The sequence below is a fragment of the Carassius carassius genome, chromosome 20, assembly GCF_963082965.1.
Source record: "Carassius carassius chromosome 20, fCarCar2.1, whole genome shotgun sequence".
In the NCBI taxonomy this organism is placed as follows: domain Eukaryota; kingdom Metazoa; phylum Chordata; class Actinopteri; order Cypriniformes; family Cyprinidae; genus Carassius; species Carassius carassius.
In genome coordinates this window covers 3,990,288-4,012,517 of record NC_081774.1, presented here as the reverse complement: position 1 = coordinate 4,012,517, position 22,230 = coordinate 3,990,288, and the positions used below count along the sequence as shown (strand labels likewise).

General features: G+C 38.8%; 1 protein-coding gene across 7 annotated transcripts in view; it reads right to left on the bottom strand.

Moving 5' to 3' along the window:
- svilb (supervillin b) overlaps positions 1–22,230 on the bottom strand; it is a 49,764-nt gene that overhangs the window by 14,543 nt on the left and 12,991 nt on the right. For 4 of the 7 annotated variants that reach the window (XM_059501234.1, XM_059501230.1, XM_059501228.1 and 1 more), the window contains exons 2-18: positions 19,830–19,893; positions 18,160–18,251; positions 17,999–18,056; positions 17,491–17,654; positions 15,528–16,245; positions 13,410–13,493; positions 9,859–12,033; positions 9,016–9,186; positions 8,695–8,729; positions 8,481–8,545; positions 8,196–8,332; positions 7,617–7,712; positions 6,412–6,667; positions 4,801–4,887; positions 3,077–3,647; positions 1,370–1,934; positions 82–217 (exon numbers count right to left, since the gene is read on the bottom strand). In XM_059501234.1, coding sequence (XP_059357217.1) covers positions 82–217; positions 1,370–1,934; positions 3,077–3,647; positions 4,801–4,887; positions 6,412–6,667; positions 7,617–7,712; positions 8,196–8,332; positions 8,481–8,545; positions 8,695–8,729; positions 9,016–9,186; positions 9,859–12,033; positions 13,410–13,493; positions 15,528–16,245; positions 17,491–17,654; positions 17,999–18,006 — 5,268 coding nt within the window. In that variant the 5' untranslated portion in view covers positions 18,007–18,056; positions 18,160–18,251; positions 19,830–19,893. The remainder of the gene's footprint in view (positions 1–81; positions 218–1,369; positions 1,935–3,076; positions 3,648–4,800; positions 4,888–6,411; positions 6,668–7,616; positions 7,713–8,195; positions 8,333–8,480; positions 8,546–8,694; positions 8,730–9,015; positions 9,187–9,858; positions 12,034–13,409; positions 13,494–15,527; positions 16,246–17,490; positions 17,655–17,998; positions 18,057–18,159; positions 18,252–19,829; positions 19,894–22,230) is intronic. The other 3 variants (XM_059501232.1, XM_059501233.1, XM_059501231.1) reach the window with 3 other exon arrangements.

The following is a 22,230-nucleotide window of genomic DNA, read 5'->3' as shown; positions in this document are numbered from 1 at the left end:
ATAAAAGAAATGCATTAATTTTGTGTTGTAACCCCTGTGATGCATTTCCAGATTTAATTTTGCGAGGCTACAGATACTTACCTTTTTCTTAAAGCCTTGCTCCTCCATTATTTGACTACTCTTCTCGCTTACGGACACCACTTCCTGTTTAACTTCCTGTTTCTTGTTGATCCTGTTTTTCCAATCTTCCTCTCCACTCTTCTTCAACATGGCTAATCTGAGAAATGGAATAAACGCTTCACTCCATTTTGAACAGACTTTTACACTGTAGATGTGAAACTCATGCAGAGAACTAAGAGCACTGTTATATAAAAAGAAAGAAATGACAACAGTAAAGTGTTTGTTGTATAAAACTCTTTCAGAAATCCCACCAAAAACTACAGCATACAAATCTCGCCACAATTCAGCTTTCTCGTGTGACTGTCATGGTTTGTTGTCTCTATTTCTCTGTCTGCACTCATTTTATCCTGCCCTGCGGGGAAGACTGGGAGATCTAAAATAGTGCTGTCCGCATTAGCAGCGCTTACCGAGAGCAGAGATGACCCAATTTCATTTATTAGACAAGACAGAAGGAGAACAGCTCCAGTCAACCTGCAACATCTAAAGCCATCAGCCATAGACTGCAATATGACACTACAGTGTTTTTAACATGCTGTTTAGCTGTAATACCTTCCATATACACATACAAATCTAGATTTCTAGCTTAAAAAATGTTTATTTTGAGCTTTCGATTCATCAAAGTATCATACAAAATGTATCCAACATTTTGTTCTCACAAAAATATTAAGCAGCAGAACTGTTTTCAACATTGATAGTAATAGGAAATTGTTCTTGAGAAGCAAATCAGCATATTAAAATGATTTCTGAAGGGTAACGTGACACTAAAGACCAGTAAAATTCAGCTTTGCATCTCGGGAATAAATTCTATTTTAAAATATATTTACATCGAAAACAGACAATTTAAATTGTAACAATATTTCACAATATTACTGTTTTTACAGTGTTTTGATCAAATAAATGCACCCTTGAAACATCTTTCAAAACATTTAGAAATCGTACTGACCCCAAATGTTTGGATGATTGTGTATTTATTTATATTCTTTCATTTTATTTCTTAAAATTATATGTTAGTAACAAAATAGATATTGTTACTTTGTAGCCAGAGACAAGCTTGTTAGGGCAAATAAAAATGCATAGACTATTGTTGAGCCCTGGACAATCATTTTGAAAGGTTTACTGCTTAATTTAAAAAAAATTAAGCTAAGCTAATATGCCATATTTTGTGTGAATTACTATAAATGGGATACTATGGATATTGTATGTAATGTATGCTGACTTACAACGTGAAAGTGAAGTTACCAGCACACACCTCTCTTTGATTGACATAGATGTCATGGCCTCTGGATCTTCGTGGATCTCTGGCTTTTGGTCTTTGGAGACAACGAGTCCAGACGGGCCGTATTTTCCCAGGATCTCTTCTTGGAGCTGTGTTGGAGGGGGTATGAAGCACTGGGGTTTTGGTTGGGTTTGAGGGGGTATCTTAGGTTGAGGAGGTATGTAGGCATGTGACTGAGGTAGAAGGAAAGATTGCGGTTTGGGCTGCGTCTGCGGTGGGACTCTAGGTTGCACCTGCCGCTGGGGTTCAGGGAACAGCTGGGTTTGCCGTGGAGGACCCTGAGAGTCAACGTGGATGTGAACCTGAGAGTCAGAAGTAAGGTGTGTTTGTGGTTTGGCCGGTGTCTGTGGTGGTGTCAGCGGGCTGTAGGGTTGTGTTTGAGGTCTAGAGTGGGGTGGTGTGTAGATTTGAGGGTGCGGAGGCGTGTAGGACTGGGTTTGCTGGAGGTAAGTGAGAGCGTTTGAGGTGTGTGAAGAACTTCTGGAGGTGACTGCAGCTGTGTTCACCGTCTTCACGGGATTTCTGGGATCAGAGACATCTGGAGAAACACATTGAGATCCAGCATGAGAGCAAATACACATACAAAGAGACTTACAGGGTAAATCACTCAAAAGCTGTCAGAAACATGTCAATTTCTTATAAACCTTTTTTTTTTTTTTTTTTATAAATATGTATATATATGTATATATTATATGTATATATATATATATATATATATATATATATGTATATATGTATATATGTATATATGTATATATATATATATATATATAGTTTTAAGATTTGCTTGAAATGACAATCATTTTGTGAATTTCAATTGAACACCCACTAAATCTCCATTAATGGAATGCAAAAATGTAGAGTTACGGAATTATGAGCTGGACTTAAAACAGACAAGATTCATGAGACCCTATAACCAGAGGCATTACATCAGTACTAATTAAATCTGATGCAATCAAAAACAGCTCAACGCTAATATACCATTCAAATCTTTACGTTAGTCCCTCCAGTTAATAAGACAAATACTGTGTAGCCACAGCTATTCAATGCAACGGATAAAGGGAAAAAAATCATTACACATCTGCTTACACACACACAGTCGTTTTCATCACAGAGCACAATCAATATCTGACACACAACAGACAGCAGCCTAAAGCACCAATGCCACACAAAACACACACATGACAAAGCCAATGTCGCATTCTGCTATCATGACTGTCCTTTAACATGTAGCAGACGTGAACCTTATAACCCGCTGTGTTTTTTTCCTGTAGGCTGACAGCATGTCTATCAGTTTGCACTGAGACACACTTACCATCTTACCACTCCAGCCTTTCATTCATTTCCCTCTTTACTACAAAGCAGTTCACACACACGCCTATTTCTTCCAGGCAAATGTATAGTAACAGCTTTGGCGGGGAGCGCAAACAAAAGCCACGGAGTCACTTCTGCCCGATTCATTTCAGCATCATTAGTTTTGCGTGACAGACAAAGAGAGCCGCATGCTTGATGTATGATAAATTATGCTAATCACATTCGACTCGAGCAGCATGTAGGCTGGAGGCCGGTTAACCCAGTTAGCCCAATCAGTGCAGCATGTGTGTGACCGTGTGCACACAGACAATAGACACAGCTGGTTTGCAAATCATTTAAACCTCGTCTTTTTCATTCTATCCTTACCTGAGACGATGGCTCTGGTACCGCTTCCATTTGCTGTCTGATGGCCGTCTGGTGAGAGGTAGCCTCCCTGTGAGACGGGTGCACCCTCTTTCTCCCTCTCCCGTGGGCCACTCAGCTCAACATCTCCCCTGCCATGCGGGGTAGTGTGTCTGAGCACATGTGTGTGCGGAGGGGAAGTCACACTGGGGGGCACTGTGTCTCTCTCCTCTCTGCTTAAATACCCTAGTCTTCCCCTCTGCCCACTCTCGTCAGCCACACCCTTGCTGTAAGCCGATTGGCCGGGCAGATCTGCGGGGGGCGGGGACTGAACATCAGGTGTGGGTCTTTCCCCACTCTCTGTAAGACTGAAGTATCGAACTCCTCTTTCATAGGGAAGAAGCTGAGCGGAGACCGCCTGATTGGGTGAGGCCTGAGTGGTGGGTGGAGCTGCAGAGATCCCCATGCGAACATCTGCAGTCATTGATGGGGAAGCACTTATCACCGTGGCAACAGAGGCCTGGGTGGTGACCGCGGTAACAGAGCGGACAAGTGATGCAGAGAGAGGCTCCAACTTCATGCTTCCATTTTGCAGCTGGAGATAGAAAGAAAAATTATATTTTCAGACAGTGTCCACATTTACAGAGCCCAGATAGGTCAGAGGTCATATGCAGGATGCATGATTCAGAGGCAGCTTGCAGAGTTTGGATGTGCTTTGCATACAGACAACCTCATTGGTAAACTTCTCAGACATGCAACAAACCTGATTTTTTTTTTTTTACACCACTAATCATCATCATCAAGGTCTATTTAAAACAATTCTTACCCCACATTCTTGAGAAAAACTGTCTCTCAAAGCAAGCACAGAATTGCCTATTTAAAGGAATAGTTCAGCAAGAAAATTATATGTTTGGTCATCATTTCTTTCCAAACCTCTAAAAATCATCGTTTTTTTTTTCTTCTGTAGATTATAAAAGGAGTTATTGTGCAAAATGTCCTGGCTGCTTTTTCACCCCCATGAGTGTAAATGAATGGGACTTTTGAGCGTCAGAAAACCCCCATAAAAGTTGTGAAAATATACTTTAATAACTGCATTTCTATTGAAACTTTTAAGTTGTATATTTAAATAGATCTATAATTACACAGATTTGTAATGAAGTTGCAATTTAGAACATTTAATGAACTTAAATTTGAACATCAAACAACATTACAGGTCAAATTATAGTCAAGTTATAGTTTTTTTTCAATAATATTATCTACAAGTAGTTTTCAAAAATATATTTTAAATATTTTAAGTACAATACAGTTAATTGTACTTTTTTTTTTTGCTATATTCCATATCATCTGAAGCCATAATCTTGTGTGAGGTAAAGACTACATTTTGGAGCCTTACAGCCCTTGTTTTCCATATGCTTTTGCTGTGCAAAGAAAAATCAGCGTAAATCTCATTCATTAAAAAAAAAGTTAAAAAAAATACGAGTAAATGGCAGTTTTAATTTTTAGGGTAAACCGTCCCTTTAATAATTTAAAACAGGCACAGTAAAATGCAGTAACCCAGATAAGAAATAAAACAGGTCAGTCTCTTAAAATGCAGTAATGAATCCATTATAATACAACTCAGCAGTAGCAAATATCCAGTTGGAAATGCAACATTGTTGGGGCCTCAGCAATCAACCAATCAGCAGCTGCTGCCAAGGCAAAGCTCTCACGGACCAGCCAATCAAAAGCCTCAGTCCAGAGTGTCTTACTTGCTCGCTCTGACGGGGACCAGCAGAATCATTAGTCACAGCGGCTTGATTTGTGAGACCAGACGGGTCTACACCTTTTGTATGTTCCTGTGAATAGCACAATGTCTCTGGAATCAACTACAACTTCTAAATCTCTTTAATAAAGTCTACCTAACGTAAAGAGCACATTTTCTAGACCAGGGGTTTTCAAACTGTGGGTCGCGACCCACTTGTGGGTCACAGAATGGAACAAGGTGGGTCACACAAAGTCACTTGGCTGCAGCTAAATTTGCGTTTCAATAAAAACACACACACACACTCACACAGTTCAGTCTAGGGCTGCACGAATGTGACGAGTGGGGCGGGGCCGAGAGCCGTGGAGTGATTGGGAAATGAGCGACACCTGCAACACTCACCGGTCTCGAGAACCCCGGAGGAGATAGGAAGTATACAAAAGAGGAGCGACGACAGTGAAGGACGAGAGAGGCCACTGGGTGGCGTCTGTACTTCCCGGTCAGAGAGCACCTGTCCATCAAAAGCTCACTATCCAATCAGAGTAGATCACTGTTAACACCACCCCCATGAGATGTTTGTGTCAAAACACCAAACGAAAAACTGCGAAACGTAAGCGAAATCTGTAGCAATGAATTCAGAATCCACGATTAGCGAAAACGAATCTTTGAAAAACATTAACAAAGAATGAAGCATATTTGAAGAGCCTGTTAAATTTGTGCGACTGAGTTAATTTTTTTTCATTTTCATAGTGTTTTTCTTCTTTTGTAATGGCATATTTTTGATAGTTTCTGAAAAAGTTACGTTCAGTTTTATAAAGTTTCGTTCATTATTATTGAAACAAATGTAATTCCATAAGCAGGGCACAAATGCAGGATTAATTGTAACACTACAAGATTTAAACATTTCCACGTAACAAAATGTACAAAAGTTTGCAATATTTCCTTGATGTATCATCTCTGTTTAGAGAAAAATTTGCCAAAGTTCAGAAGTCTTTTGAAGATATTGCTGAACATTTATTTAACCATCACAAAAATAAATATATTTTTTTTATTATTATTTAAAATGAGACACATCTGTTTATTATAATTTTTTACCAATTTCACAATTATTTTAATCTCAAAACTGTGTTAGATAGCTCTGCTTTGCTTCTCATGCTTTTCTAAATAAGTGTTGGATTGTGCTCCGTTCTCGCCGACACAAACGGAAGATCATGAATGTATTTTCTGCAACAAAACACAGCAGCGCAGATTACAGTTCACTAGAGTGAGCCTGCTTCACGTTTTTATGAACACTACATATTTTAACGTCTGTAAACAAAAATTAAAACTGAAATATTAGTAGTGAAAATTTGTTATTTTTATTAAATACTTAATTTCTGTCATCAAACTTTTAAGATTAGGCTTAAAGTAATGTCAATCGTTTTCTTATTTTTTTTATATATATATATTTTGGTGGGTCGTGAAATAGATTACACTTGTCTAGGTGGGTCGTAGAATGGAAAAGTTTGGGAACCACTGTTCTAGACCACTAGTGACAGTAAACCTAAACGTAAAGATTATAATAGTCTCTAAATATAATGAACTAGCACACAGGTAAAAAAAAAAAGGGAGGCCTCACCTGATCAACCTCATCCTGGGTGATAGGTTGAGTCTGAAAGCGGGTGTTGGCTCTACGCTGGCGTGTGTCAGGACGGGTTCCGTTTGCTGATTGGCCAGAGGGTTGTGACAAGCGACTGAATAATGCCATCTTCTCAGTAAGGCTTAGTGTTGATAAGTCTGGCTCCTCGGGACCCAAATCCTCTTCTCCCGGAACGGACTCCTTCGAAACCTCTTCTTTCTCCTGAGTCGATCCATGTGCTGATGATGCCTGCAGACTGAGAGGAGAATTACAGGTTGTTATACTATAATAAAGTATTCCAGTGAGTAAGTAATCCAGTTTATTCATTTGTTTATATAAGTCTGTCTCTTTGAGATCTCATAATATGGTGAAATTGAGCACTTAGATGAGATGACCGCTGCAGACTGAAAAGTCTGTTGATTCAATCAGATAATTTCACCCTAATAAACACACAAACAGAGTTCACCTCACTGCCTGGTCAATATTCCAGTCCACATTCTCAGTAAAAACAAAAAACAAAAAAACATAGGACTCAAATACATTGGTGTATTTTTATACTTGTAATTTAATTTCATTGATTTTCTTTCTCTTTGCCTCTCTAATTTAAGTAAATCTCTCACCATCTGTCACTCTCATAAAACTGTTGACAGACGGGTGACACCTTTGACATTTCAAAGCACATCAAGAACGCCAAATGTGTTTTGCTACTTACCATGTGACTGTTTACAGCTAATCTGGGTGACCATGCGCTAATGTAGACACCCAAAACATCTGCACATGCTAACACACCTTAAAATACTCTTACTTTTTCATACACAGACACTTGCTCACATTTCAAAATCAAGGAACTGCATAACCCCATAACCGCATGCCAGACATTCAGTTTTCAAACTCCCAACAACAATTTACAACAGAACGTACCATCCAGCAGCAGATGGCGCACTGGCACAAAGATTCCCACAGAGACTTGCAACATTTAGAGAACCGATTCATCTAATGCACCAGTCAGTGAATGGATTTGTCTCCTAACTATGGTCAGAATTCTCTATTAATATGCAGTCATGCTGTCAAAGAACACACTATCCTGTTTCCATAAAAAGTCCAAGTCAAGCAAAGAACAAATTAAGAAACAGCATGCAGACCAAGATGACAAGGCCTATATTCTCATATATACACAAAATAAAATAAAGCATTTAAAATGATACCTGAAACTAGTCATGGAAGTGCTGACTACAGCAGGACTGGGGATTCTGGGAGCAGTGGTTTGAATAGTGATGACTTGGGATGAGGGAGCGGGGGAACTTTACAGGAGGACAAAAACAAAAAGTAATGTAGAGTGGAGTAAACAAGAATCAGTGCAAAAGTAGGGGCGTATAAGCAATCATAAAAACATCATGGTCAATGTAAAAAAATTCTGCATCAAATAAGTGATTATGGGAATGGGAGTAGACAATGATGGGTTTATCCCTTAAGGAATAATTCACCCACAATGATAATTCTGTCAGAATTCCGCTGCTTTTTTACAAACATCCAAAGTTCCTAATGACCACAAGCTCTAAAAATAAAAATTCTGCCAAAGTAGACCATCTGAGCTCTGTGAATTCATACAAAATACAATACAAACTCCAAGTCATTATTTGTTAATAATTCTTGTTTCATCAGAATTCTCTTTGTGTTCCAGAGAAAATACAACAACATGAAGGTATGTCCACAGAATTTGTCATTTCTTTAATGGTATGAAAGCTAGGTCCTTTACAAAAACAAAAAAAAGGGAAAAGTCTTACGTTGCAGCAATGACAACTTCCTCTGTCGTGACCGGCTGTGTCCGTGAACGATCCTGCACTCTTCGGAGTCTCCGCTCAACCGCAGCATTGCGTGATCGAGGTTTGGGGACACCTCCATCTGAAGTCTTCTCCAGCTCCTGCAAGACCAGAGGTAAAAAAAAGCTTGTTTATTATCCAAATGTATTGACACTTTTGTGCTATACAAATTCTGTACATGTGTTTTAGTAATAATTAGTTTTATATGATTTCATATAACAAGTTCTGTTTTCTACAGAGATTTGATACCCTGAAAAGAGACCTCTTCGCTGCCACACTCATTTTAGCCCTTTCATCCATTTTTTCTTCATCCACTAGACAAAAAAAAAAAAAAAAAAAAGATTTAAACTTAGGTTACTGAATATTCACGGTTTATAGAATGGTTTTTAAAAAAAAGAATGACTATGGCCAAATCACAGCTGCTGATATTTGGTTTGTTTGATAATGCTTAAATTTGACTTACATTCTGCATGCTGAAGCTCTGGACTAAGACGGGACCTGAAGATGAAAGTACAAAAAAAAAAAAAAAAAATATTGACCCTGAAGATTCAAGTGTTATAGTATGATGACTAAAGAAAAGAAAAAATAACTACATAGCTAGAACAAATGCACATTTCAGATTACAATTTAACCTTTCTAAAAATGCCTTCATATCTAAATTCAGATATGAAGCATATTTATTAAAAGACTGAGGGATACTTAAGTATAAAACAATGACATTTTACCACTACTGATAATAAATTAGTGGTTTCAGTACAACACCTGACTTCATGTTTGACTGTACCTATCAGACTCCAGCCTTTCGGCTGATGTGATTGGTTGGGTTCTAAACCTCTCAGATGACTTCCTGTCATCTCCAGGGGAAATGTAACGTCTGGGCCGACGTGCTTCTTTCTCCCGGTCACTGTTGACAACTGGATCAATCTCCATGGGAACCTGATCTCCTTTAGACTCCCTTTGTTAGACAGGAAAGATTGTCTTAACAAAAGTCTAATTTTTTAGAATTTGTTTAGTACCGACCTTCTAACATTCACAGAATAGAAACATCTGCAGAAAATAAAAATAAAAAAATTGTACACACAAAAAAGCTCTCAGGGCACTTTAGGGGATCCACAGTTGAGACTAAATTTTATATTTAAAAATACATAATGCTGCAACACAGCTAGTTTAGATAAGTCAGTCTGGGTTATCTCAATTCCCCCAAATTTTGGAGCAATACGTCATAAAATCAATCAACAAATCACACAACACATTTTATTTAGCAATGATAATCATGCATTTAAAGAAGATAAAATCAAATTTCTTCACGCAATGTCAAGGCAAGGTTAAGATCAAGCAGTTTGTACCATGGCATCCAATCTACAAAATCTCATCCTGATGCCCATATACTGTAGATAGAGGAGATTAAATTAAGCCAACACTCCTTCAGACTTAGCTGCTTGGATGATAAGTGGCAAAGTTTCAGCAATAACAGATTAAACCTTTAAATGATGAGCAGCACACAAGTGATTGCATATGATTAAAAAAGGCAGAATTTGCATGCAATTGTTGGGATAATTACTTAGGTTAGTGGGTTTAATCATCATCTTTGATAAAACTTAGCATGCGGACATGCCAGTTCACATACAGCTCAGGTCTGCGTCCAGAAGCATTCTCCAGGTAGGAATGTCTCAGCTTAGCCACAGAAACTCTTGTGTCCAAGGTGCCCATTTCACCATTGGCCACACCACTTGGTTCTCTAGTATGAAGCCCTGTATCAATCACCAATGCAGACTCTCGACTGGCAGCACTCTCTAGACTTCTTAATGCAGCAGAACGTTGCGTTACTCCAATATCTGACATGGAGCGGATTCGCACCTTTGGCCTCAGGTCACCTGCATCCTGGCTCACTCGATGTTTAGCTTGTGGGAGGGAGGAACCTTTCTGCAAGTAGCCTCCAATGTCTCCCACCCAATGGTGTGGAAAATGCTGTTCATTGGTAGCTGTGTCCATTTCCTCAGGTAGATGTGTGTTGCTCTGCTTTCCTTTCTCAGGTCTTTCAGAATTATCATCTGGCTGGCCCATTCGATGCACTCCTTGCACTTCCCATGCATCCAACTGTCCAATTTTACGTACCCTACGTTCCTCCAAGTCATCTTCTGATTGGCTTATCCTTCTACGTCTGATATTTCCTTCTTCATTCTCTGACAAATTAATCCGTCGTCTTCTACCATGTCCTTCTGCCACTTCTTTTCGGAGGAACCCTTGGTCTTTCTGCACTTCATCACCGTGCACCACTGGTTCAACAGACTGTAGAGTGTGGCCTTGTCTTTGATCAACTTCCCATTCTCTTTCTTTGAAATCGTCAACTTTCCTGTCACCTCTTTGTTCCATCCCCTCTAAGCGGTGAGTGCTCCAATTATCTTGACCCACATCCTTTTTAATACCAGTCACTTGCTTGTTTTCTTCTCTTTGACCAATCTTCCTTACACCACGTCCCACATCTTCACATTTCCAACTATTCTTTTTGCCACTATCTACCTCTCTTTCTTCAGACTGACTGCTCCTTCGGTCATCATGCTGTTCTCTCTCTTTTAGTAGACCAATAACCTTTTTACCTGCTATTGTTTCCTTATCCATCGGAGCGATTCCTCTTCCATTAGGCCCCTCCCTTTCTTCCAACTGGTGAAACTTTCTTCCAACTCTCTCTATCTCCTCTGACTGGCTGATCCTTCTTATTCTCTGACTTTCCAAACCTTCATCAGTTTGTCCACGCATGGGATCATCCACACTCTTTTGCCTGCGGCGGATCTCTGAGGGTAGCACAGCTTTTCTGCTCTTAAGTAACCCTTCTGAAGCTGGATCCACTCTGGATGCCGATCGACCTTCTCTCTGAATGGGCTGAATGTGATCAACACTGGCGCTTTTTCTAGTTTCTTCACCCTCTTTTTCAGCAGGTGCCAAACTTGGTATGGGCAATTGTCCTTTGGGATCCAGTGTCCCAGACTTACTAAGTGAAGGTCCAGGCACAGGGTGAGCTGCATGAGCATATGAAGATGAAGATAGATGGCTAGATGTATGGGAAGGAGCTGAGTGAACAATATGTCCATATGCTGGAGGCAGTGCCTGGACTGAACCATACTGCAGAGGGGTGTGACCATAATGCCCATGTGACAGACGTGAATGCAAGGTGTGTTCATGTTCACGCAGAGGCTTCGGAGTAGGTGCATGTGCTTGAGCTGGTTGGCGTGTGTCCTGATCCACAGGCACTGGTTGAAGGATAGCTCGATACTTTTGTACAGGTGGTGGGGCATCTCTGGGACCAGGTAATGGCTGCTGGAGATCTTTGCATGCTAGGTGTGGTTGTTGTGAAGGTCTGTGCATTTGTGATGGTTCTTGAGCATCTTGACTATTTTGCTTTGGTAGGGATTGCTTGATTTGCCCAAATCCAGATTGATGACCCATGGTGCTAGGGTGTATACCAGGACTCTGTTCATATTTTGGGGGCTCTGCACTTTGGGCACGCTGATGATTTCCAGTTTCACTTGAAACTATTTGTTGAAAGGCAGGCGAGTCCATACTGTGAGTGCGCTGGAATCGCAGCCGTTCTGCACTATGTGCCCTTTGTTGACGGGTCACCTGATTAGGTGGTTGGATTGGGGGTTCAGAGCTCCGTGTTTGTGGTTGGTTTGCAGATTGAGATCGTGGAGCTAAATATGGAGGGGCTACTGTTGGATGACGTCGGACAGAAGATGCATCTTGCCCTGAATCAGAACCCCTTCCCGAGATGTCCTCCCTTGTCTGTCTCTCTCTTACTCGTATTCTTCATTTAGGGAGGAAAGAGAGGAATTAACATTCATCCAGATAAAGTTTGTGTACCTACTATCATCCTGAGAGAGAGCGTCATCAAATTTATTAGAGATGATGACTAATTAAAAAAAAATGTCCCACACATCAAGAATAAGAACCACATCCTCATCTTAGAATAGCATAGGGGGCTTTCGCACCACGTAGTTCTAGGACATCAGTTCTAGGAACTAACCAGCATGTTGATTCCTAGAGAACCTATTTCCCCATTGGGCTGTTTTCCTGGGTGCATTCGTACCAGCAGCAGGAACTCTGAAATGGCCGACAGCGACATCTTTATTCGCAGCCATATTTACAAACATCAACCACCAGTGAATGGAGGAGGCCATGATTGTAACTGTTGTTATTGTGTGTTGTGGCTTTCATAATGAGGAAAAAGGAATGTAAACAACATATGTGACTGAAAGGGCATGAAAATCTGACTGAATCTCCCATGACAACTTGCAGTGTTACATACTGTACCTTCAAGTATGAGAAAAAGAACACAGTGCTGCAGACAACAGGTAGCTAACTTTTCCATGTTCATGAAGTAAAAAAAATTTACTTGGCTTTTTAAAAATGCTGGTGAGCCGATGTTTCATAAGCATTTGGCCAATCACCATACACTCAACATCACCGGTAGTTTATACAGAACTGTTTTAGACCCTACTCTGAAGTAGGAGCTAATTCAGTTTCCCCAAACAGAGTTCCTAGAACTAAAACTTACTAATTCCTGTGGTACAACGTGCCAAAAAGTGGGTACTTCCACCAGTAGTTCTAGGAACTATGAAAAGGTTCTTCTGGTGCGAAAGCCCTTTATGTTTTAATAAATTCTACAGGTAACTTTTACCTGACATGTTAAACATTCAGGGGGATAAAAAAACAAAAACCCAACATATTCTCTGTTCAGAAATATGTTTTTCAATAGCTGGAAAGCAAAGTCCAGTTATTTGCAACCCTTTTGATAGACTTGTAACCATTTATTTGCAAACTTTCAGCCAGCGGTGACTCCATGACACACAAATAAGCTGCACCTGTTATGTTTTTGTTTTTTTTTAAGTGAAAAACTGAAAAGGAATGAAGCCAAGTCTTATTGTTAGGAGCTGGTCTCTGGTGAAGGGAAAAGGTCAAGGGTTAAAAAAAAAACAGTGGAAGGATGAAGAGGATTAACAAGGGAAATGTTTGCCAACATCTACGATGACTGTATATGGAGAAAGCCAAGATAATCAAATCTAAATTATGCAAATGTATTTTTGAGTGCATGGACTTCATAGGATATAAGGTAAAGTGTTGGAAAATGGAGTTAGCGGGTCAACTGGGGAAATTTAAAGGGTTGCACTCCCACTCTGATACCTGGATGGCCAGTTGATTTGAGTGTATGATTCACTGTCCGTGTCTCTCCTGAGGGACCACTCACTCTGAGAGAGAGATGCCAAGCTAAAGAACACAGAGGCCCAGACCCTAGTTATCACAGTAACAACGTCATGAAATTCAGCACTATAACAAAACACTTGTGGCTTTACCAGTCCTCATCTAAATGGAGACCATTGTGATGTCACAAATACTGTAAAACATCTGTCTACTTTTCCTGATTGTTTCCTCTCTTTCGTGTATAGTTATTCAATTTCATATAAGGTTCCTCAATTAGTCTGACATTACTGCCTAAAGCTGGCCGCCACTAGACGATTTTCAAATCTTAACTGATATTAATGCCATGGGAGACAGAGTTTCAATCAATTTTTAGCATTCTAGTCCACTGTAAGTGCACACTTGACAATTCGACCAGAACGCGAGACCACACGCTTCATGACTGTAGGAACGATTTCACAATGACACGAGATTTCATGGAGACACACTAGATCAAACGTGATTAGAGAAGAAAAAAAAGGTTGTCTGTCAACGGTGTCTGCTTGCTCTCCCAGCATGTATCAGTTTCACAATGAAAAACAAAGTATAAAAAAATATGGGTGATGTATTCTGCTTTTGAGGCATTTTTTGGCTGTCAAGTTTCAGCTATAGAAGAGGGCTTAAAATCAGCCTTAAAATCCTCTAGCTAGTGGCCAGCTTTAGAGGTCTTCATTTAAGTACAATGATCTCATCAGTTTGGACATATTTCTCCTAAAGGGTTGTTAAGTTATGTAACACTTCAGATAGAACACATCTGGATATGAAAGTTATAAAGTTATCATTTTATAAAATATTAGGAGTCTCATATAACAACAACTTACAACTCACATACACAACAAATCTCAACATGCAATCTGACCCTCAGAAGAAATATGCTGCTCTTCTCTACTTACATCAAGATACATTTTATGAATGTCTGGAAACAACTAATTATTGTCATACTAAATAATTTGCAATTCTCATCCACTGCTATGGGTAGACTAAGCTTTAAATGTAGTGGGCAATGCAGTATCTTTCAGCAGAGCTCTAGAGTGAAATTCTTGCTGATGTCAAGTGAACAGTTCTACATATTTCACCCCAGCTGTAAACCTGACTAAAAACAAAAGCTGGTCCATTCAGCATTTTTTTTTTAACCTGGAGTAGGTTTAAGAGCTTCAGCATTATCGGAGTAAGGCAAAAAAAAAAAAAAAACCACAAAGTAGCCAACTAGTCCTTGCCGAGGTCCACCACTTTATTGGCAGATAAATCATGGGAATTATTAACCCTGTTACTTTTTCTTGCTTTACAGCAGCGGTTCTCAATTCCAGTCCTCGCGCCCCACTGCTCTGCACATTTTGTACGTTTGTACAGACGGACCTTGTGCAACGCAAATCCATGATTGAATGTTCCGAAGTGAAATAAACTTCAACAGATTTCCCCTGCTCAGGGAGTAGGGAGCAGTAAACACTGTGTGGATACCATGTCAATCGGAACACAGTTCATGCACGGAGCTCACTTCTAACGAGCTGATTATCTGAATCAGGTGTGTTAACAAAGAGACATACAATATGTGCAGAGCAGTGGGGCGCGAGGACTGGAATTGAGAACTGCTGCTTTACAGAATGATTTACACAAAGTAGACCAGTGCTCGGATCCTGAATTTCTCAATTTCTGAATAAAAATCTCTTTTCTTGTCTTATGAGTATTTGTTGTAAAGCAGACTTAGTAAAAATCATTAATTCCCTTACTCATAATTCACATACCCATTAACTACCCATGTTCCTGTTAACTTTGAGGTAGAGTTGCACGCTGATGAATGTGGATTTGGTAAATGCTGCTCTACATCACACAATTTACCGCAGATTAGAGAACTGGCATTAATTATTGGCCGATATTTATCGTGCACCCCTACTTTGAGGCCTTCAATACGCTATCATTCCTTTAAAATAAAGGTAAAAAAAGGCAAGTTCCATACCAACTTGGTGTTTTAAAAGGAAGTATGCCAATACAGGAAGAAAATAACACAATCAAAAACTAGGTCCTCTAACACATTTTTAAGATCCAGAACTGAGTACGCATACTTACCCCTGTCTGTTGAGGATATTTTGAGCTTGTTGCTCGATGAACAAGTCTCCAGGAGAGATGCCATATCGTGTTGTGGGTAATGAGGCTCTGCGTGCTGTCCTAGGAGAACTTGCTACAGTGACAACAGCGACACCCCTCACTGGTTGGGCTGTTGTTGTTTCCATTGGAACCGGTGCTTCCTGTGGGCGTGTTTTCGTACTTCGGTCAGGTGCTCGTCTATAATTTTCCAAGTTCATTGCCCTCTCTCTCTCAGCATCAAAGCCTGATGGAGGAGGAGCAGGATTGGGGGCGGGGTCAGAAGGCATGAAGACTCGCCCTATTCCTGAACTGCTGTATTTAGACCTGCTGGTGCTTCGGTCCCGCCCCTCATCATGTTCTTGTAATGCCACACCCCTTGTCCTGCTCTCACCACGTCCCCTGTCAGGAGGAGCCCCTTTGTCCGACAGGTCAGACTCTCTTCGCACACGTGTGTAGCGTGGCGTGTAATCCAGATCCACCTCTTGGTCGAGGAGAATTCCGTAACGTTCTGATAATTGTCGCCGACGTTCAGCTTTGTAGCGTGCAATTCGCTCGGCTTTAGAGCTGAGGCTGGCTGCATCAGAACCAGCTGGGGTAGGACCGACTGGCTCAGGGTGTGCGGACAACTGTGGATCTGGACGTGTCCGACCTCTGGACTGCCGCTCTGGAGCTTCTATCTCATCACGGCTGTAGCGCCGCACTGTAATGTAACAAATAGGAAGTGAGTAGTAGACCAACAAAATTCTAAAATTTTGTGTGCTCAAGAAATGACCTAAGCCCCTTGTTCAGTCTAAGTCCATAGGATTTTTTCTAGCCGTTTTATTGTCCACCAGGTGTCAGATTACTAATAAAAGTAATACCATACTACTTTTCCTTCGTACCAAAGTATAAAGGGGTCATGAACTGCCTTTTTAATCAATTTGTTCTCTGAGGTCCATTTACATGTTATCTATATAGTGTTATTTTTAAATCAAAATACATCCTAATTTAAAAGTAATATGCTATTTTCTGTCCTGTTTTTAACCCCCTCATCTGAACACTCGGTTTTAATAGGTGTGAGGGATTGTAGACTCAGAAATAAACTCACACTGGCATTATTGGCTAACATTTGTGTATATTTGACACCGTACATTCCTCATAGATGGACACTGCTGTGATTTAGGATAAAAACACAAATTCTCAGTACATATCAATCGATCTGTAATAACATAAAGCAATAGTGACTATGTAAATACAGTTACTCACACTTGTGTGGTCTGACATTACTGTCCCATCCAATATATATTTACCAAAGCATCATCTTTTAGTTTCAATCTTTCTAAAAATCTGCATCGTATTGCACCTTGTTTGTAAATTAATCCATGGGAAAATTAAGTGAACAAAGGACCAAGTTCTTAGTGATGCGATCTGGAAATTAATAAAAAAAAATAAAAAAAATCATCCACCCTTTCCTAACTAAGGGACCAAAAGGCAGGCTGTTTTTCCACAACCTGGCACTGCACAGCATCTTGTTGTCTTCCAAGCCATTTCTTCACCATTTCTAATTTCTGCACAGACCTGCATTATTTACACACTACATGTATAAATGGGTGGGCGGGGCTAAACAGGCAGTGATGTAGAAGCAGGTGTTGATCTTCTGCGGAGGCGGTGTTTAGCAACACTTGCACATTCCACAATCTGTTGTTTTGGCAGATTGGCTTCAATATAAGCTGTTTTTAGACTAACAATAAAGTTTTGAGTTCTGAAACTTACAGAATGTTTTTATAATACAATGACCTCTTATGTCAAAAGATCAAGGGCATTTTGATTACATAGTTCACGACCCCTTTAAGGAGATTTGTTGAGATAACAGTGTAACAAATAGCAATCGTAATAGTGCCTCTTGCCTTAGCTGTGCACTGTACAGTTTATTGTCTGCTTACAGAAATAAACTGTGGTGACCTACCCACAATGCCTGGATCGCTGGGATCTGAAGCACGTGTATAACGTGGTGTGTCCTCCTCCAGTAGTCGGTTGGTCACCAGGCCGGCTGTATGTTGCATGCTTGTAGTGAGAGCAGGTGGAACATCAGCCTCAATCCCCTCCAACCTTCGTGCAATTCTCTCTTTCCTGCATGATAAGAAGCCATCATATGCAGTTCTGGGGTAAATCAACATTTTGGAAGACAGAGAGCCTAGCCATAACAGTGCTTTTTGTAAAGTAATAATGTAACATAAAAGATGTAAGCTACTTATAAATGTAGCATCTCAACACTGACTATATGCATTTTCAGTAATTTTACATCCACTTTTATGCATCTTGAATGCATTTTTACATTGCATTCAGGGTATACATTTTAACTGTTTTATGCATTCCATGGGAATCTAACCCATGACCTTCGCATTGCTATGTTCAACTGTTTGAGCTTTAGGAATGCCATGTTATTTTGAAGATTTTTGCTAGACCAATTGTACCTGTTCATTTCTGGACCACTTTTGATAGAGGTTTCAAATTGCTTCCTTAGCTCTGAAACTAAAAGACAAGCATTTTGGTAAATATCTTCTTTAAGAAAAAAAATCATTATCATTGTCCTTCTCCAACTTTTTAAGCACTATGTAATCTTAGCATTTCTCACCTTTGGGCAGTACAGCTAGGATGTTTGCATCAATTTCTGTTGTACTCTGGTTTGTACTTTTAACCAGTGATGTCCTGTCATCCACACCAAAGCTGTAAGGCAGAGACAGAGAGTTCATGATTTAAAACAATAGAGCTTTGGTAAATGTGTTCATGTCAGTAGACATAATACGTTTATGTCATTCCTGGCACTTATTGAAAGGAGACTGGAATTTGGGTAAGTGTAACCCTAACCCTAAAATCAGATTGATTAATAGCAATGTTGTTCTAGGATAAACAAAGATGTTGACCCAGGAACATGTCCTACTTGGCATACCACAGTGTACGCGGCTAGCTGCTTGGCCACAACTCCAAAACTGATTCATTAGGTTGACTTTTCCAACACCTAATCTCTGCACACCTTTGAAAAATCGGATTTGGCACAGAGTGCCTCCAGACTTCTACACCGTCAGGTCAAGAGCAACCTTACCAATGTTCCTGTGTGACATTTTAAGCTGAATTAGCATTGAATGTCTTGAATGTTTACTTGAATCTCACCACAGGAATAGATTAGCTCCTTGGGTATTTATACATCTAGAGTTCCCCTTCACCATGGTACCAGTCCTGCCAGCCCAAACAGCACACTCCAATTACTCCTGTTTACAGCACACCAATCACTGCACATGCTGCTATGCACAACGATCTCATAAGCAGGGCAGCAGAACTCGAATGAGAGCTTAAACAGGTTTAGATTGCATACACAAAAAGTTTTCAGACACGCCCGAAATTATCAAAGGAGGAATAATTGACTCTGTACAATTGAATTATTGAACATTAATGCATACCATAAGTTAAATGGCCATTACATACTTGTTGTGCTGTCAATTTTTTATAATTTATAATAATAGTAAAGAGTCCAGGTCAATTATTCCACAGTATATACTTCCTTACACCACTGATTGAGTAGAAACCAGCCATGGCTAAATAGTCTATTATTTTCAGTTCAAACTACTTGTTTTCTTTTTATTTATTACAAAAAAGGACCCTCTAACACTAGCATTCTCTATTCAATCGGTTTTCTTTTTATCAGATTTAAAAAACCAAAAAAAAAAAAAAAAAAAAAAAAAGCCTCTCTACGTGTACTGTTAGATTAACCAAAACTTGTCACAGCACGTGTTGGTTTTGATTGCTTCTGTTGTCCTCATTTGTAGGTCGCTTTGGACAAAAGCATCTGCTAAATGAGTAAATATACATTTAAATTCAAATATAGTTTAAAAGTGTCCATAAAAAATGTAAACATCACCCTTCAATAAAACCCTCGTAACGTGCAAGAAATCAAGAATTTCAACAGTGCTTAATTTCATTTTAAATAAATGTAATATAATTTAGATTTTTTTTTTAAACACTGGTTGAATGTTTACATGACTAAAATATGTTTTAGTTCTATAGTTTTGGTTCTGTTTTGAGTAAACAAATAAGCAAAATGTCTACCCCTTAATTTTTCCAGAAATGTGCATGACAACTCTAAAGGGTTTTAATAGCATCTTATTAAATTCCTTTAGATCTAAGTATTGAAGACCATAAAGGGATTAATTCAGTATTTAATTCAGCTAATGGTATCAGCTTTAAAACAAAGAAAAAAGTTGGGTCAAAACAAAAGTCTTTTAAATTGCAAGATGATTGGATTCTGACCTTGCTGCTCTTTTCTTTAGCAGTGCAGGGCTGTAGATCTTAGCAGAAGCTTCACTAACAAAGCCTGTAAAAAGAAACAAGACAAAATCTTAGGTGATTTTCACAAGACAATTCCGCAAATCTATCCAAAAGACATAAAAAAAAAAATCAAATGCACCATAAAGGCCTGTTCACAACAAGTAGTATTACTACAACAGTACTTACTGTATAAAGTCGTAAATATAGTTCTAATTTGATTGATTATAAGGAAAGTTCACACAACACTGATAACGGCGCTATAGTTAAACAATATTGCAACCACTTTCATAATGAAAAAAACATTCCCAATCAGAATCAACCCAATTTTAAAGAGCTTGAGCACTTAACGCAGCAGACAATACAATTGTAACTCGCTTATAATACACTCATTGTTGCAATTTCGTTCTTGGTGTACATGGGCCTTAACATCACATCACTGAATTTGGCATCTCAACTTGAATAATTCTGTGCACAGTAATTGAATGTTGCTTAGTTACAGTGAAGTTAAGCAACCCAAGTTCAGGAAAAATACAAATTTATCTTAAAAAAATTAAATGGAATATTTCTCCAGAAATATTCAACCTGTAGCAAACAATCACAAAATATATAAACACATTCCCTCTTGACTTCATGTCATGTTTTGATGCTTAACATCCTCCAGTGAGGGTATCCTAATAAATTTACCCCCTCCAGAGGAGCACCTGGGCTGGGAAGGGACAGCTTTAAAAGCAAGCTAAGAAGAACAAAGTCAACGTGGGTGTGAAGACATCCTAATTAACTTAAATCAAATCTGGTGAATGAGTTTCCGTCCCAGGGTCGCCAGAGAATCATGTCAGGAAGCTGACAGCCACAAATTAGCAGCAAGGAGACTAGAAGAACAAGGCATGGTCTATAAATACTATTTGGGGAGATCAGGGTAAAAAAAATAGACCCTGCTCGAGGGTCCACACTACTTAAAACACATGTACTGTAGATCACAGCATAGAAACACAGACGTCCAGTAAACCACTTTCACACAAGGTTTGGGTGAAGGATTTTATGATCTGATGTGTAGACAGCAAAACAGCAATTATCACGACCTGACATTAGCACATTAACACAGTGTTGACACACAGAGTCTGGGATCATTTCAGTGTGACATCTGCAGGCACTACAGATTCAACATTAAATCAACTTTGGCAGCTGGAATGGAGAGATAAAGTTAAAGGTCACAAAAATTAAACACACATAAAGACCATTACTGTTCCACTTCAATGAGACCTGATTTAAGTTTGGTGACTGACTGATAAGTTTTTCGATGGCTGGTGTTAATACTGCTACTATCTGATGAGCATGATGTCAAAGGCTCTTATGCACACAGAGGCTGCATTTATTACAAAATAAAAATGCAGTAAAAAAAAATAGTAATATTGTAAAATATTATTACAATTTGAAATGACTTTTCTGTTTTCACATGTTTTATGGTGAAGGCCTAATTTGTTCCTATGATGGCAAAGCTACATTTTCAGAATCTTTACTCCAGTCTTCAGGGATGATATAATTATTATATGATAATTTGCTGCTCAAGAAACATTTATTAGGAACATTTGAACAGTTGTTCTAAACAGTTGTGCTACTCAACATTTTTATGGAAATGGTGATATATTTTGTGCAGGAATCAATAAGAACAAAAAAAAACAAAAAAAAAACAGTATTTTGAACAGAATGCATTAATGCAACCCTGCTTGCATATGAATACATGTGTAATTATATGTGTGTTCATTTATATTCTGTTTAATTGTGCTTGTCAACTATTAACCTTTTGAAGTCAACAACAATGCATGTGTTAAATGTTGATTTAAAAAAAAGGAATACATTTTTCCCTCAATGCTTTATGTCGACATACATACACACACACACACACACACAGACCAAAAGTTTGGAAACATTACTATTTTTAATGTTTTTGAAAGAAGTTTCTTCTGCTCATCAAGCCTGCATTTATTTGATCAAAAATACAGAAAAAAAAATTTAATATTGTGATATATTATTACAATTTAAAATAATTGTTTTTAAATTTATTACACTTTAAATTATCATTTATTTCTGTGATGCAAAGCTGAATTTTGCAGTTCTTTTTTAACCTTTTATTCATCAAATATATTAGACAGCAGAACTGTTTCCAACACTCATAATAAATCAGAATATTAAAATGATTTCTAAATGATCATGTGATAGACTGGATGTTACATGTGACACTGAAGGCTGGAGTAATGATGCTGAAAATTCAGCTTTGCATCACAGAAATTAATTATTTCTTTAAGTATTTTCAAATAGAAAACTATTTTTTTAAGTTGTAATAATATTTCACAATATTACTGTTTTTTCTGTGTTTTTGATCAAA